At 27.5% G+C, this 16971-nt stretch overlaps 1 protein-coding gene across 2 annotated transcripts in view; it reads left to right on the top strand.

Moving 5' to 3' along the window:
- Positions 1–16971, top strand: part of LOC107455130 (neurexin 1-like) — a 272802-nt gene that overhangs the window by 220560 nt on the left and 35271 nt on the right. For both annotated transcript variants that reach the window (XM_071183981.1, XM_043044530.2), the window contains 4 exons: positions 6493–6672; positions 9151–9268; positions 9346–9681; positions 16196–16410. In XM_071183981.1, the coding sequence (XP_071040082.1) occupies positions 6493–6672; positions 9151–9268; positions 9346–9681; positions 16196–16410 (849 nt within the window). The remainder of the gene's footprint in view (positions 1–6492; positions 6673–9150; positions 9269–9345; positions 9682–16195; positions 16411–16971) is intronic.

Here is a 16971-nt window from a genome sequence, read left to right as displayed (position 1 = left end):
AAAAACTCTTCTAAAAAAATATTTATTCGCATAAAGCATCTTCAAAAGCTTATAAATCAGTAAATTGTATGTATTTCTTCAAATTCTTATAAACTTAAGCCTAAAAGTATATGTTTGCTATAAATACGATTTCTAAAGATCTGATACACAAGTAATTGAGTCTTATTTTTCAAAGCATTGTTTTTGTTGCCAATTACGAATAGTTTTATCGCTTTCTGTCGCTCTAAATATTTATCTCCTTGCACACACTGCAAAATTTATATTAGTATCGATTCGTTTTACATAAAAACAAATATTTTTTATCTTTTTCTTTAAATTCCCAAATTAAATTACCTACAATAGTTTGTCTATATTCCAAAAACATTTTGTCACCTAAGAGAGTTGAAAATATACTTATTCCACTTCTTCCTTAACACCATTCGCAGTAAAATAAAGCATGTATTCGAACGAAAAATAGAACAAACTAAATATATGTGAGATTTCCCTCGGGTAAAATGATCTATGAATAAAAATATCTTTCTCTCCACCCTACAAATGTTATTTCTTTTCTTTGTTTCGAGCTGGTTAAACATTTTACCCGAGAGATTAGAATGTAAATAATTATGTTACATTTCGTTACAAATCTTTTCCTGCTTTACTAATTACTTGGTTACAAACGTAGTGGTTTTTGTTTCGTCTAATAACAAATGTTCATAAGATATTTGTTTTAAAAAAGTACTAGTCTAGTTAAATGGATTTCACTTTGACTTTGTGGTTCTAAATATGCTTGAACAGTTCTAAATATAATTAAGAAAATGTTCCATTAGTTAAAACTGTCAAAGAATAAAAGAGAAGTAATTCACTATGTAAAATATATAAAACTGTAGGAATAAATAAAAAATTGATAAAAGATTAAGAACGTGTGTAAATTTTTGCTTACAATCAAAAATCAACTTAATATTTGAAAGAGTATATTTGGCTGGGATGGCCTGATTGGCTGGGAGCAGGATTTACGCTTGTGAGAACGGAAGTTCGAATCCAACCGGCCGAAGACTCCCCGTGTAGTAAATGGTGACTGATATACGTTAAATCTGTCGGGTCACAAAGTCATCCATGTTCCAATAACAAATCAATACCTCTGGGGGTACTGAATTGGAAATTGATCGTTCTCTGGTTCAGGTCAAAATTACGATTTGAGGATGAATGAATGGAAGTATGAATGCCCTAAAAATGAATGTGACGAATAATGTGACGTATGGGTCAGGCAGAAGCCGAATTCTTGGTCATAGATGGCGCCACTGGAAACAAGAACAGTCGCACCCCCTCAACCTTAACGGCTGACAACGACAAAAAGAAGAGTATATTTTTCATTGTTTTATTTCAGTGAACACTTAGGAATTTTAAATGTGCTTAAATAAGAGAGACCATCTGAAATCTATCTTCTAAAAACTTGCATTGACAAACTTGGGTGACATTACTTTTTACTGTAAAATCCATTTTCCCCGGAACATTTTACTGAACAAAGTATCTGATATATCGTAATTTTTACAGTAATAAACAGAACTATAAAAATTATGGTATAATATTTTTCGGTAAAAATGGATTTTATGATAAAATAGATTTTATGAATAATGAATTCAAAATATTGGCACTTCATACTGCAGTTTGATCTGGAATTTCTTTCAGTGTACGACTTGTTATAAGTCGTTTCTACTTAATAAACTGGTTACAAACGTAATGATTTCAACTTCATCCTATAGCAAATTTTTGGGATGCATTTGTTTAGAAAGTACTATGCTATTTAAGTGAATTGTAATTTGGCTTTTTACGCTTGAATATCTTTTAATTTAAATGCAACTAAAAGAATCCTTCACTAGAAAAAATTCTCAAAAGTTAAAAGAAAAATAATTCGCTGTTTTAAAATACCTAAATTTGTAGAAATAAACCAATATAACATTAATAATACTTGATTAGTACAGTTTAAAAGATTTACAGATTTTATCAGGTGAATTTATTAAATATTTAACATGAATTTAAGAATTTGAATTGTATTTAAATATAGATGTTTCAAAAGTTTTTACAGAAAAGTGCACTTTTTTCAATGAAATTAAGTAAAAATCTGAGAATATTATATTAGATTAAATTTGATTCGATAATATATCAAAAACGTAATCTTACAATTGTTGTAATTAATTAAGTTTAATTTTGCAACAAATCTTTCCTAACTTTACAAACTATTTGATTACAAATGTAGTAGTTTAGTTTCCCCTAATAAATAATAAATGCGAGCCTATTTCAGATATTTGTCTCATTATATATAGATATTATAGATATTTTTATTTTTATAGATACAGAAATTTGTTCAAAATCTACTGTATTAGATTAAAGAATTCCAAAAAAGGCAATTAGTTTAATGAATTACAGTTTTAAATATAACTAAAAAATACTTTATTAAGCAAAATCTGTAATAGGACAAAAAGACCTTAATTTACTGAATAAAATTAACTTTTTAATTTATTTGTTGCAAGATAAAATACATATTCTATTCAGAATACAAGGTATTTTCTATAATTAAAAAATAGCTTATTTTGTTAAATCAATGTAAAAATAATTGTTTTGGAAAAAAATTGACAGTGAATTGTTATTAAATATTGCAGATGCTACGAAACAACTAGCTAAAAAATATAAATACAGGAAAATTCAAAAGAAATTCCATAAAAGCTTATGAGATTACGTTTAATTCTTTTTAATATTAAAACAATTCGACTGGGTTAAGTTCCGACATAAGTCATTCGATTATATTCTATCATACTATACATCATTCTGTTCGATTTTATTCTATAATAGACCATTTGATTACAGTAATTTCGATGATGTTCTATTTTGTTCGCTTTGATAGTATTTCGTTTTATCGCATTGGATTCAGCTATATATTTTCATATATTTTTTCGGGACATTTTAGTCCATTTTTTATTTAGTTATTTTCCCATTATATTTGCTTTGTTTTTGGTTTAACGTAATAAAATTGATTTTATACTTCGGTAGGATTAATACAGTCATAATCAAATCCATGTTATTTGATTTTCTTTTATTTAATAAATATTAATGGAGTTTCATCAAGGGATTTCAATACAATTTTTTTTTCTTTAATATAATAAAACTGCATTTTTGTAACTTAAACTTTATAGTCTGATTGAAAACAAACTTAACTCGAACAAGGGGCTTTGAAATGCTAATTTGCGTTTTAAAATTATCAATATTTTCAAGTACATTCCGGATCAAATTACGGGGAAAAGTACCGGTATTCAGATTTACTTTTGCAGGGTACTTTTAATTCTAAAATCCCTTTTTACCAGAACATGTTATTTTTCAAAATATCTGACTTACCGTAATTTTATACCATAATTTGATCTGGAATTTTACAAGGTACAATAATTTAATCAAATCTTTGTATTAAAAGAAAAATTTTATTACAAAAGTTAGTAAAGTCAAAGATATAAAAATGTCGATAATTTATAAATGCAAAGGTTTTTATAATAGTGATTTTTAAAAGACATTCATCAAACTTTGCATACCATTGTACTAAAAAATAAAAAAATAATAAAAACAATATTTCTATACTCAACTACAGTGAAAGGATACAGTTATCTATGATGAGTGATTTGTCATACATAAAATTCATTATCTTGCATTATATAACTTTAAGATATAGCATTATATTGATATTTTGAAATCCAGGTTATTAATTTACATTACGTGCAGACGTTTTGGTTATACTACACATTATTATTACACCGAAAAAACATTCTTGTAAAATTACCGTTCTGTATGGTACTGACATTTCTGGTAAGAAAAATCATAATTCCGGTAATAAAACCCAAAGTATAAATTATTTAAATCATTTATTTGGTAAATTTTTTACGGTTTACCGGAAATTCTGGTTTTCAAAATTAGAGTTCTTATTACCAAACATATAATAAAAAAATTCAAAACTATAAAGCAAATTTTACCGAATAAATTTTTTAATGCCATGCTCTAAGATATCATGATAAAATTACCAAATTTTACCATATTTACTAAATTTTTTCATATGCAATAAAACCGTATTTTATTGTTGTTTCATCAACAATAAAATCATTACCAATCAATTACCAAAGTGCTTCTGTAAAAAATTTTTGGTTTTTTGGTTTTCTTCATAGAGCCGAAAACACTGTAAATTTTATGATATTCTGGTAGTTTTGATCATAATTTTATCTCAGTGTAATATTTACTATTTATAAATTAATAGACTTTCAAGAATAATAACATTCTTTAGTTTAAATAAATGAGCATAAGAAATAGATGTATTATTTAGTAGAAAACTAATAAGAAATGTCATGATTCTCAAAAGAATCAATATACAGACTAAATCTTATAAAGAGTGATCATATTGGTACAATATATTTTTAAAACGCCAAAATAACCATACGATTGGTAAAATTGATATTTGTGTTCAACATTGTTTTGACAATTCAACGTGGAAAGATGCGCAGAGTCAAAGCACATAAAAACTATTTAAATGCATTACAAAAATTATTATTCTGTTCCGAATGCATTTCATGCTCATCTACAAAGATTAATAATTTGGTATGGCTTCTGGTTTGGAAGGGTATCTGGACCATATTTTTTGCAAATAGAAACGGTAACTGAAGAATTTCTACAGAGAATGCTACAGAAACATGAATTAAATTAACTGAGATGACTGGTTAAATGATTAGTACCACCAATAAACTCAAAATTATGCGTACATTTGCTGTAATATTAGAAAATGTATGGAAAATGAACAAAATTGGAGAAATGAAATTTTTAGATTAATTTTTAAGAAGTTTTAGGAGATTAATTTTGAAAAATTTTTCACAAGTGTTCATTTGCATTTAAAGCTAATATGCCATATGCTAATATCTGAAATAAAAGAATAAAATTCATAACATATATCGTTTTGTCTTCATTTCAAATTAAAAATATATTCAAATTAAAACTATATATATATANATAACTAATGAAATATATATCTTTACTCTTTTCAATACTGTTAAATTCAAGATTTAAATGAATTAAATGATATCATCAAACGTATCATGAAATGGAGTTTATATAACAAAGAGATTTTAGGAAAGACTTCGTATTAATTATATTAACTAAAAAGTTACAAGGTGTGAAGTTTTCAACGGTTGCAATTTCCGGCTGGAAATCCTGAAATAAATTGGATTAGGGAATTGAGTATCAATTTCCCGAACGATTCATATTTTATTGAGTAATTTCCGTCATCATTCACTGACAATAAATTTAAGAGAATAACTTATCGCTCAAATTAATAACAGATTGACTTAGTGCCTTGCCGTTTATAATTAATAACTTGGGAATCGTGAAAATGTGAGAACAGTGCGGTAAGTCGTAAAGAAGCCAGGGTTAATGTTTAAAAGTCGTTAAGGGCATCTTATTTTATTACCTTTGCATAATTTCCTGAATATTTGTTTACTGCTTTGATTAGTAATTTGCAGATAATTCCTGCATTACTTTATAATTGTTTTGGCTTAAAGATGTAAGATTGTATAAAGGTAAACTTGTTAGGGTGTGCTTTAATAATTACTCTTAATCACAATCAATTCCTCCGACATAGGTCTTATTACTTCTTAAGCCTTTTTCATTTAAATATTTTCGAAATTTAAAGAAAATAAAACGTATTTATAGGTTTTTGCTATATATCATAAGCAAAATAAAAGGAAATATTTTTTCTAGTTACATTTAACAGATTTTTTCAACAACTTATTTTCCATTCCAATGAAGGAAAAAATTACTTACATAATTTTATCTCAACCTTTGCAATTACAATTATTTTTTTTATTCTACATTGTAAAAAATTCCGGATAGAATTCCGGTTAAAAAATATTGGCGCTTTGGATGCGTCGACCGTAAAATCAATGTAACTGCAAAATCCATTTCACCGTAAAAACCATTTTCACCTTACAATATTTCACCGTAGTTTTTGCATTAATATTTATTTATTTAGAGTGATTCAATGTTTTTACGGTAATTACTGTACAAATTACGGTGTATCAGATTTTTGCTCAGTAATTTGATCGAAAATTTTTTACAGTGTAGTTTTGGCAATCACATGTAGTGTTGAACCATCATATTATTTGATCCGATTACTAATAAGAGAAACGTCTTAACAATGACATTAAAATTCCACTACTTCTTTATATTTTGCTTGGACTTTAACAAGTTCAGATGATTCTAAAAGTAAAAGTTTTGATTTAAATTTAGAAATAGTGAAGCGAATAGAATTCTTGTTTTTACAAACTTGGATATTTCACCTCAACTTGCATCTGAGCAACTTGTATATGATGTTGGAACTTTATGTTCTAATATCATATTTGATGCAGTATCTTATTAGCAAGCCTTAAACAACTGTTTTTTTTTATCTAACTGTACAACAACTCGAACTCAGCTGCTTCATTTTACTTTATTTAGGCCTTACCTAGCTGGGATGCTGCTAGAAGTGGAAGCATCGCATTTAAATTAAGAACTAATGAAGCTAACGGAGTGCTTATGTACAACACGGGTACAACTGCTCAAGGAGATTTCTTTGCCTTTGAATTACTTGATGGACACGTTTTTCTATTGCTCAACTTAGGCTCTGGAGCTGTTAAGGTAAATAATAGTTACAACCTTTTTTAGCATTTATCAGTAGGGGAGAGTGGGGTCAATTGTAACATTTTTTACTTAACTATTTTTAACTAACAAGAAATATAATATATTATTAGTATTAATTGACAGACGAGTAAAGTAGACTATCCTTGACTAGAAAAAAAAAATACCTTATTTTAAATGCTATTATATTAGTTATTAACAATTTTTGACAGTCGTGCACTTGTTACAATTGTCCCCACCTACGGGGTCAATTATAACAGTTCATAAATTCAACTAAAACATTAATTATACATATTATCATAGTTGCGATATATTTTTTTATTGATCAAAATAGTAGTGATATTTTAGGAGTAAAAATAATAATGAGCAGAGACCTAAAGGGCTAAACTTTTAACTTTAAGGGGTTAAAAATTTTAATTTATGCTGTGAAAGGTGACAAATAAAATAATACACATGCAACATAATATAAATGATATAGGAAACTATTGGTGGTTCTTGAAGAGTTAAGTAATGGTTTGTAAGCATAAGATTATTTATTTTCAGCTGTTACAATATCGTTCCTTTACTTATTGTTACAATCGTCCACAAGACGCCATTTCAGCTTCATTTGTTAAAAACAATGCTAGTTAATTAACAAAACTATTTTTTTTATTGAAATGTTAATTAAGGTGTCCACTTACATATTCGATTAATAATTTTCATTTGTTTAAACAAAATTACTTTGTTACCATATTATATTCTAATACCAAACAAAGTACTTACGTAGCGTGAAAATATCTTTTGTGATGTAACTCTTTCAAAAGTACATAAAAATGGCTGCCTGTAGGGGTGTACATGTAGATTTATTAAATGCACCTTGTGCGCCACCTAGGAACCAAATCTAGAACCCGACACTCGAAATTTTTGCTCTGTTACAATCGTACCCTGTTACAATTGACCCCACTCTCCCCTACAAAATTCCTTCCTGATAATACTATTGATTTTAAAAGTTTTAAATTTTAAATGTTAGATTCCATTCAATTAAATTTACTAGCTTAATTCCCAGTCCATAGGGTGGATAAAAAAAAGAAAAAAATCGATAAAACAGTGCTGAAGAACAGTATAATTATTAAAGCTAAATACCGACATAATTAAAGCTAAAATAATTTAAATTTTTTCCCCATTAGAAAGGTAAACTGTACCATTTGGCATTTGATGCTATTGTTCGTGGCCAGCTGATGATAATCAAAATTTACCACTATTAAAAAAAAAAAATTTCTGATACATACCCTTTTCGTGGGTACATAAGATACTTATTTCAACTGTATCTTTATTGAAACTGCTCAATATTGGTGAAGATAAAATAACCAAATATATTACTATAATACTTTATACCTATATTAGAATATTTGGCACTACATAACCGTATCACACCAATTACAACCAACAAAAAATTTCATTTCGTTTTTCGCGCAGAACGCTCGAACGGTTCGTCTTGGAATGCTCGAATGTTGACAGTTACTTTTCCCGTGATATATATGCATATTTTTTTTCTATATCTCTTTATGTTATATACTTCTTTAACACTGAATACATTAATATCCATTGATAAGATACTAAGACTACTTTGCAATTTTTAAATTATATGCTATTAATTTATTCAAAAATGTTAAACATAAAAAGTCCAAATTTGAACTAAATTTAACAGTTATAAAACAATTCATCACACATTAATCTGAGCCAGTTTTGTTATATAAGGGACTGTTTGTTGTCTGCGATAGTTACAGTAGAACCCTGTTGACTGCGATTAATACGTGTTTCGATAAAAAAAAAATAATAAAAAAAAACAGGAATATTTTTAACAACTTTTTTTAGTTTTTAATATTGTAAACTTCAGTAAAGTTTCTATTTATGCTCACATTTTTATTAAATTTAGTAAAATAAAAAATTATTCTTGTTGGATCACTTTTTACAAAGTAGAACTTTTAGAAGTTTAACTAAGAATAACTAGGAAGGATGGCAAAGTTTAACAAGGAAGAGAATTCTCTTGTTTCCCCCTACAACGAGAATTTAAGTTCAAAATCAATTTTCACATTTCTATCTCAGGATATTACCCTGATTATAACTAATGAAATTATTATAGATATTTCAGTTAAATATAAGTTAATTAATTAGTTAAAAAAAAGAAAAAATAAAGCAAAATGCTCCATTTTAAAAAATTCCACTTTTTCTCGCATGTAATGACTTTTTTATGAAAATTTCTCAATTCGAGATATTTTTGAAAATAATAAATGGTCATTTTTGTAATATCTGCTTAACATAAATTTGAAAAGTTTAATTTTAATGTAGTTCTGGGAAAGGTGACTGCAAAATTTGTTCTTCCACGTGAAAACAAATCAAATTAAAATTTTCAATTTTAAGTAGTTTAATAATTATTTCAATAAGGATGATTAGAACCTCCTTAAAGAATTATAAACTTAATTCCTCTTGGTGCAATAGGTCAAAGCTACAACAAGGAGAGTGGATGATGGTCAGTGGCATTCAGTTTCCTTAAAAAGATCAGGAAAATCTGGAAGAGTGACTGTAGATGAATCCGCTGTTGATTTTATTACACCAGGTGATTAATTTACCTCAAACTTTAAACTTTAACTGTAAAACTTCCAACTTAATTATCCTCTCCCATATTTTCATCAGGAAACTCCAATCAACTGGATCTTGAGGGTCCACTTTATGTGGGTGGAGTTGGAACCAGCGCTCAGGGTGTCCTGATACCCAGTGAATTATGGTCCGGAAGTCTTCGATACGGCTATGTTGGATGCATGAAAGATTTAGTCATAAACGGACGAGCTGTTGACATTGCTGAAGTAAGCCAAAAGCAGGACTCAGGAAGTATCCGACCAGCATGCCATACTCCGACTCCGCAATGTGACAGTCAACCTTGTTTGAATAATGGACTCTGCTTAGAAGGATGGAATCATTTCACGTGTGATTGTTCTCATACGAGCTTCTCTGGAACAGTGTGTGCAAAAGGTAAAAATTTTTTTGTTCTTCGTTAATTGTGCTTTTGGAGTTTTTCTTCATCGGACGGACGTCCTCTTCATGATGAACATGTGCCTTAAAGTTAATCTCTATCTCTAACGCCCTAACGTCAATCTCCATCGGATACGTGCTTTAAAGTTAACTGCTATGAGGTGTGAACCTTAAATTTGAACTCCATCAGATGCGTGTTCTAAAGGTCCATTCATTTCCAAAAAAGAAATGCTAGAATATTAAATAACATCCATAACTTTAAACTTAACCTCAATCACTCACTTTAAAGTTAACAAGACACGCGTCTTAAAATTAATCTCCATCAGGTATGTATTTTAAAAATCCATTAAAGAAAAGATAAAATTAACTTCCATCAGGTGGGAGTTAACTTTAAAATTAACTTTAATCGGATGTATGTCTTAAAATTAATCTCTATGTCGTCAACAGACCATTATAGTCGTCGAAAATTAACCCTCATTAGTTGATTGCTGAAAATTTTAACTTCCAGTATATATTTGCCTTGAAATTAACCCCCTTCAGATGCTTCCTTTCAAATTGCCTTAAATCGTGTTCATCAGAGTGATACAAAGCTTTTTAAAGGATACAAATATTTTTGATTTAAAATACATTATGCTGATTTAATTATTACAAATATATTATTTTATTATAAACATATTCTGCTTATTGTTCTAGAAACCATTTTTTTCTTTTTTGCATTAACAGAAACTTTTTTTACAACGGATTTGAAAAATCATTTAAAAATACAAAGAAAATAAAGATTGAAATTATTAAACAAAATAGCTGTTCAATTATCACTTTCATCAAAGAACATTACATTTCAGTATTATATAAAATTTATGGGCAAATAATCAAACAAATTTCTTATTCCTACCTTTGGTATGTTTAGTATAGTCCTATTTCCCATTTACATCAGCTTCCATTGAGCCTTTTAATTAATTCCTGCTTTTTTCTAATTTTCTTACAATATTTTTTTTTTAATTTTTACCTTACTGCACATCGTAAGCTTTGAAATTATCTTATCTTTTGAAAATTTTAAGAACAAACAACATCATATCAGTGCTAATCATACTTTTTTGAAGTTCTAGTATATAATGTACAAACTAATATTTGTTTAGACTTAAAATCAACTTAATTTGACTTAATAATTTTACAAAATATTTTTGTTTCTGTAGCAACATATAAAATTCATGCTGGTTTGCAACCTTAGCAAACTCTATAGAAATGTGCATGAAACTCTAAAGAAAGTAGTATGTACTGCATAATATTATTTAAAATAGTTCATAACTTCGAAGAACTTATAAAATATCGATTAAAAAATATTTTAGTCATATAAACTAGCTTTTTTAAGCAATCGAGTCACTTTTAGTAGTGAATGAAAAAATATGCGTCAAAAGATAATTAATAAATAGTGTAAATTTTGTATGTAAAAACTAAACTTAAAACCTTAAACTTATAAACGTCCAAAAAATATTTTTATATGATATTTGAATTTTTATCTCTTTTCCTTAATTTAATGATAATTATAAAAGCAAACGTAAAAACTTATCAAAATACAATATTTAATGCTAATCTTTAATTTTTTTATGTATCTAAACGAACTATAAGTGTTTAGTTTTTATTCCTTCTTAAAGTAATTCACTGAAAATCATAACTATTTTTTCATTTAAGTGAGCATTTTTCGTTTTTATTAATTAAGGAAACATATAATTTGTATCTTTTATAAATTAAAAGTTTTTTATTTAAAATTTTTGTCGTTTTCCTAAGTGAAATTTTAATTTTTGGAATGAAAGTTACTGGAAAAAATACATGAAAGAAAATAATTCCCCACAAACAAAAACAAATGTATACAAAAAAAAATTAATTTAGCGTACTAAAACTAAATTTTAGTTATAAATTAACAATTAGAAATTTGATTTAATAATTAAACTTTTTTCTAAATAAAACTAAATAGCTTATTCATTTTAAAAACAATATTAATAATTACTCGGCATACAAATTTAAATGCATTTTTTTTTTAAAAATTGTCAAACATTGTAAATTAAAAATAAGAATGCATTTTTTAACAAAATCAACCAACAATTAATCAAATTGAAATGATTGAATGATAATCAAAAAGATTATCTTCTTTTGGAATATGTCCTGGAATATTTCTTTTAAAATAAACTACTTTTTCATGTAATTAACGTTTTTATATGCTTTATACTTATGGCTAATGACTGATTTTAATGATATCATAATAATACTTACATTTGAGTAACAACACTCGATTACAATACTCGAGCATTTATATTACTTTAATACTTACATAATAGTATTAATATAATATGAAATTATTATTTATTAAATTATACTAGAATACTCATATTGTAATTTGCCTGAATAATACTAGCATAATAATTCGTGAGTATCAATATTACTACTGTACTTAAAGTAAACTATTTAGCTAATAAAAATCAAATTGAGCAATAATAAAAAAGCATGGAATTCATGTTTTTTTTATACTTTGCTCTCAAACAAAATTAATCAATATTTTGCAATTTCTAAGACTGTCCACTCACCCACTCCCATGATTTTGCATTCACCATTGTTTAATCATAAAATATCGATTTCTTTTCAAAAGCAATATTTTGTTAATTAAGTATACTTATTAAGCAAAGAAATTTTGTTGATAAATTACGTTTATGAACCAAAAACATTCTGTTAATGAAAATATTTTATTAAAATACTTCTAATGCCAGAACTTGCATTTAATGTAGTTTATTTTTTATATGTGACACATCGCATATGTAATTTAGAATTCAACTATAAACTAAATGCTTAGACAAACTCATTTCATCTTCGGTCACTTGTCGGTGACAACATTTAGGAAGTTAAGTTACATCAATCCATCATGTTGAGTGACAAACCATATAAATTTTCGCCTTTTTGACTGCAACAGAACTCTAATTTTACTATCACTCCAATGAAAAAATTTTGGCAACAGCGTGGAGTTTTTGCCTTTTTTTAACATAATAATTTATTGAACTTTTATTCTCAAAATTATTGTTTTGAAAACAAATATCTCTATTATTTTTTAATCTCTATTACTCTATTATTCTGGAAATTACTGTATAAAAAACCGTCCCTTTGGTTTCATCATCCGTAAAATCCATTTACCGTAAAATCCAATCTTACCGTAAAATATAATACCGTAATTTTCACAGTAATATTTATTTAAATAAAGTGACTCAGTGGTTTTAAGTAAATTCTTACTGCAATGATAGATCAAATTTTTTGTTCCGTAACATGTTCCGGTACGAATGGATTTTACGGAAATAAAGTACCGGCAGCCTGAGCATTAATACTTTTTACCGTAATTCGATCAGGAATGTCTTACAGTACACATATTTCTTCCTTTTATTGATTTTAATTTTAAAGAAGAGCAAGTTAAAATAAAATAAAAATCTCGAAAGATAAACCAATGTCCTTGCTTTTCTTTGAAACAAATCGTATATGCTCATTGAAGCAAGAAATGAGAATGTTTAATAATTTTCGATAAACCTGGAATGGAAAAAAAACTCGTAGCAAATAAAAATGTTCTTCTAGCTCATCAAATTTCAACTGTCTACTATCAACTATTCGTCTCAACTAACAACTGATGTTGCGTTGTTTCTAATACCAATACTAGCAAGCTTACTTGGTGAAACCAAGCAAATTTAAGGCAGAGGATGCGTTTCTTTTTTTTTTCAGTTGCGCCATCTATGACCAAGAATACGACTTCAGTCACGACCAACTGTGGGCTGCGGAATTGTCCGTGAGAGATTTTTTTACGGCAGGTTCAACAGTTAATGAACTAATTACAGAATGCATATCTTTTCTATTACGTTGTTCAGTTTGTAATATTCTCATAGTTTTCAAGTTTCATAGTTTTTGCTCATCAAACCAATATGTAAAGTTATACACTCAACATTGCCATGGTGACTCTTTCTATTTTCAAATGTAAAGAGATTATTACTTATTAGCAAGCAACACGCTTTAATATAATAAGTGCATGTACGCATATATATATTCTACGTATAAAAAATATATATAAAAAATATATATAAAAAATATATATTAAAAATATCATATATATAAAAAGACAAAAGCTGCATTATATCTACTTAACATTCTTTTGAGAATATGGATAAAAAGAATTATCAAAAAACTTCTAAACAATTGCTTTGAAAGTATTGAAGCATATTCCTTTCATTAATTCTTTCCAAAATTAAATCATGCATTATTTGTATGATTTGAGTGACAGATAGCTAGAAAAATAATTTTTAAATGCACTTTCATAAACTTTATTTTCAAATGAAACTTCCAAGTACTGATCATTGTAAAACAGCCACTTTTCCCTTAAGGATATTTTATGAAGCAGGACGATAAGAACTAGGACAGTTCAATGAATTTTTTCGATCGTCTGAAAGTGTTATATCAGACAAGCCTCGAAGCTGCATAGCTTTTTATTCAGAATAAAAGTAAAAGATTTTTCTTAAGGAAATGTGACTTTTTCTGTAGATATTCATGTGCTTCACACATTTGAAAAATAAAACTAAACTATCAATAAAATTTTTTAATCAAGCTAAGCTTTTATAGATAAAAAGATTCTGAAGTTAGAAATAAATATGGAAGGAAATTATAGGCATATATATTTTTTCTTAAATTATATAAATTTTTTTAAAGGAATTACTCAATTCGTGCCTTTTTGTTCATTTTAAATTTTTTTTAAAAAAACGCAATTGCTGCAAGAGATATGTATCTGATGCATTGTGAAATAGTAAAACAGCAGTTGAATAGAAAATGGGAATTTAGGAGCGAAATTGCTTGCGTTTGAAATAGCAATTTATCATGTAAGTATTAAAATCGAAACGCAAACTTTCTTCACTATTTAAGAAAAATATCAAAGCTATATTTTTCTGGAACAGTTCCAAACAACAGTTACCGTTAAATAAATAGGAGCATCGTATTTACATTCAAAGTTGTATTTTAGCAACCTCTAACTTGTTAACTACTTCAAAATGGGCAAAAAAAAATTTAGGTATTATTTTGAACTTGAAAATTGTATGTAAATTTAAGAAATTTTTTTTTCATTTACGTGTGATTCCTGGTACCTTCCTTTTAATTATATAGTTCTTTTAGGAAAATGAAATTAGCAAATTTCGGTGTATACCATACACTTAAGGTGCCATAATGACTTCCCTTAATATATATTTTTAAAATCATTAACAAATATGAAGCTAAAATTTACATATATTAGGAAGAAATGAAAAAAATCTATTGAAATCAAACTAATTACTAATAGGAAACGAAGAATTAAAAACTAATTGTCGGATGAAACCCAGGGGAGCGGAAAGGTGAATATTCGTAACAACTTTGAAATATATCTGTTAATCGAATAGGTTTTGAAATTTATTTTTCATTCCGCCTTCATTCGTGTAAGAATAAAATAGAATTTACACGGAGAAAAAAAAATTGGTAAAATTACCATACTGTAAATTAATGAAATTTTTTAGTTAAAAAAAATTAAAAAAAAAACATAATTTTGATTGATAAAACCAAAATATACAGTATTAATTTTTCCATTTATATAGTAGTATATAACTTTGTATATAACTGGAAATTCCAGTTTTCAAAATTATAGTTCTTATTACCAGACATTTAGTAAAAAATACCAAACTAAAAAGTAAATTTAATCGAATAAGGGGTTTTTATGCCATGGTCTAAAGTACCATCATAAAATTACCAAATTATACCGCATTTTCCAAATTTAATCCCGTATTATAAAACCATACTTGACTATTAATTTTACAAAAACCATTACCAAAGCACTTCGTTAAAAATTATTCAGCTTTTTGGTGTTCCCAAATACGCTAAATTTTACCAGATTCTGGCAGTTTCGACCATACGTTTTTTTTATTTTTATTATACATTTCGTACTTGCTTAAGTGTAAATTTAGACCTTTAATGTATTTATTGGTACATATTTTTCCATCCCGAATGTAGCGACTCTAAGTTCGAATGACAAAATACATTAAGTTAATTGTATCTGATTAAGCTCTGTATATATACAAAAATATGTTATGTCGTATTTGTGGGGAAGAAATTATTATAATCCTCAAGTCAAATATTAAAGATATCAAACTTACATAAGAAAATGGTCAGGAATATGAACAACTCTGTCATCAGAAACAATATTTTACTGTTGCATGCGTTGGAGTAAATTTTTTCCCATCCCAAATTTTACCATGCAATATATAGAAAGTATAATAAATCTTTATAATCTATTATTTATTTACGTACCATCAAATTTGTGAAGTAAAACTACTTTAATTGTCAAATCAAATACAGAGAACATCAATTCTGCTTGAGAAATAAAAGCTATGAATATGAATCATCATCAGGAACAATATTTTACGGTTTATTCCATTCATTATCTAAACTCTCACATTTGTACATTTTTTTTCTATCTCAGATGCAACTACTCTAAGTTTCGATGGTACACAATATATGAAGATTACAATGACAGAATTGCCCACTCAGGCAGAGGACATACGCCTACGCATGAAGACAACCAGACCCAGTGGATTGCTATTTGCCACGTCGTCCGAAAAGTCCTCCACATCTTTGTCCGCTGCTCTTGAAGCGGGCAGGTTCAAACTCGTCCTCAATCTTGGTGATGGAAACAAAGTAAGTATCGATTGAACGAAAATCTATATTTTTCAATCGATGTTTAGATTTATATCTCTCGTAGCCCCCTCGATACAGTCGATGGTGAACTTCTGAGCCTGGCTTTCAAATTACTTCGTGTTGCTCGTTTGTATATTGGAAGAACGCATGCATCTACCGTCGTGATTTATTAGCCATTTAAAATAAGGTTCAGTTTCAAATTCTAATTTTCTTTTCTGTTGTAACCCTTCAGGGATTGCCATTTGCATATCAGAGTGGGTTTGTAAAAATGGCTTAATTCTTATTGAATTCTTCAATCTAAATATCAGTTTAAACATATACATTGTAAAACAAATTTCGAATGCTACTCTGTAGACTTTTATAACTTCTCAACTAATTAAAGCTTTTTTTAAATGCTGACTTCAAGAAAACCATTTTGTTTTTGTTAGAAAGTGTTGTTTCTATTACTTTAAGAAACATCTTTGGAAGAATAAAAAGTTGTTTTTTCTCGCACTTATTGAAAGAAATGCTAACGGCTAATTATTTCGTAAATGCTTCTCTACCAATTTTTCCTTCTCTTGT

This window comes from Parasteatoda tepidariorum, chromosome 8 (genome assembly GCF_043381705.1).
Source record: "Parasteatoda tepidariorum isolate YZ-2023 chromosome 8, CAS_Ptep_4.0, whole genome shotgun sequence".
Classification (NCBI taxonomy): Eukaryota; Metazoa; Arthropoda; class Arachnida; order Araneae; family Theridiidae; genus Parasteatoda; species Parasteatoda tepidariorum.
Note: the sequence above shows the minus strand (reverse complement) of the source record. Positions and strands in the feature narration are given on the sequence as shown.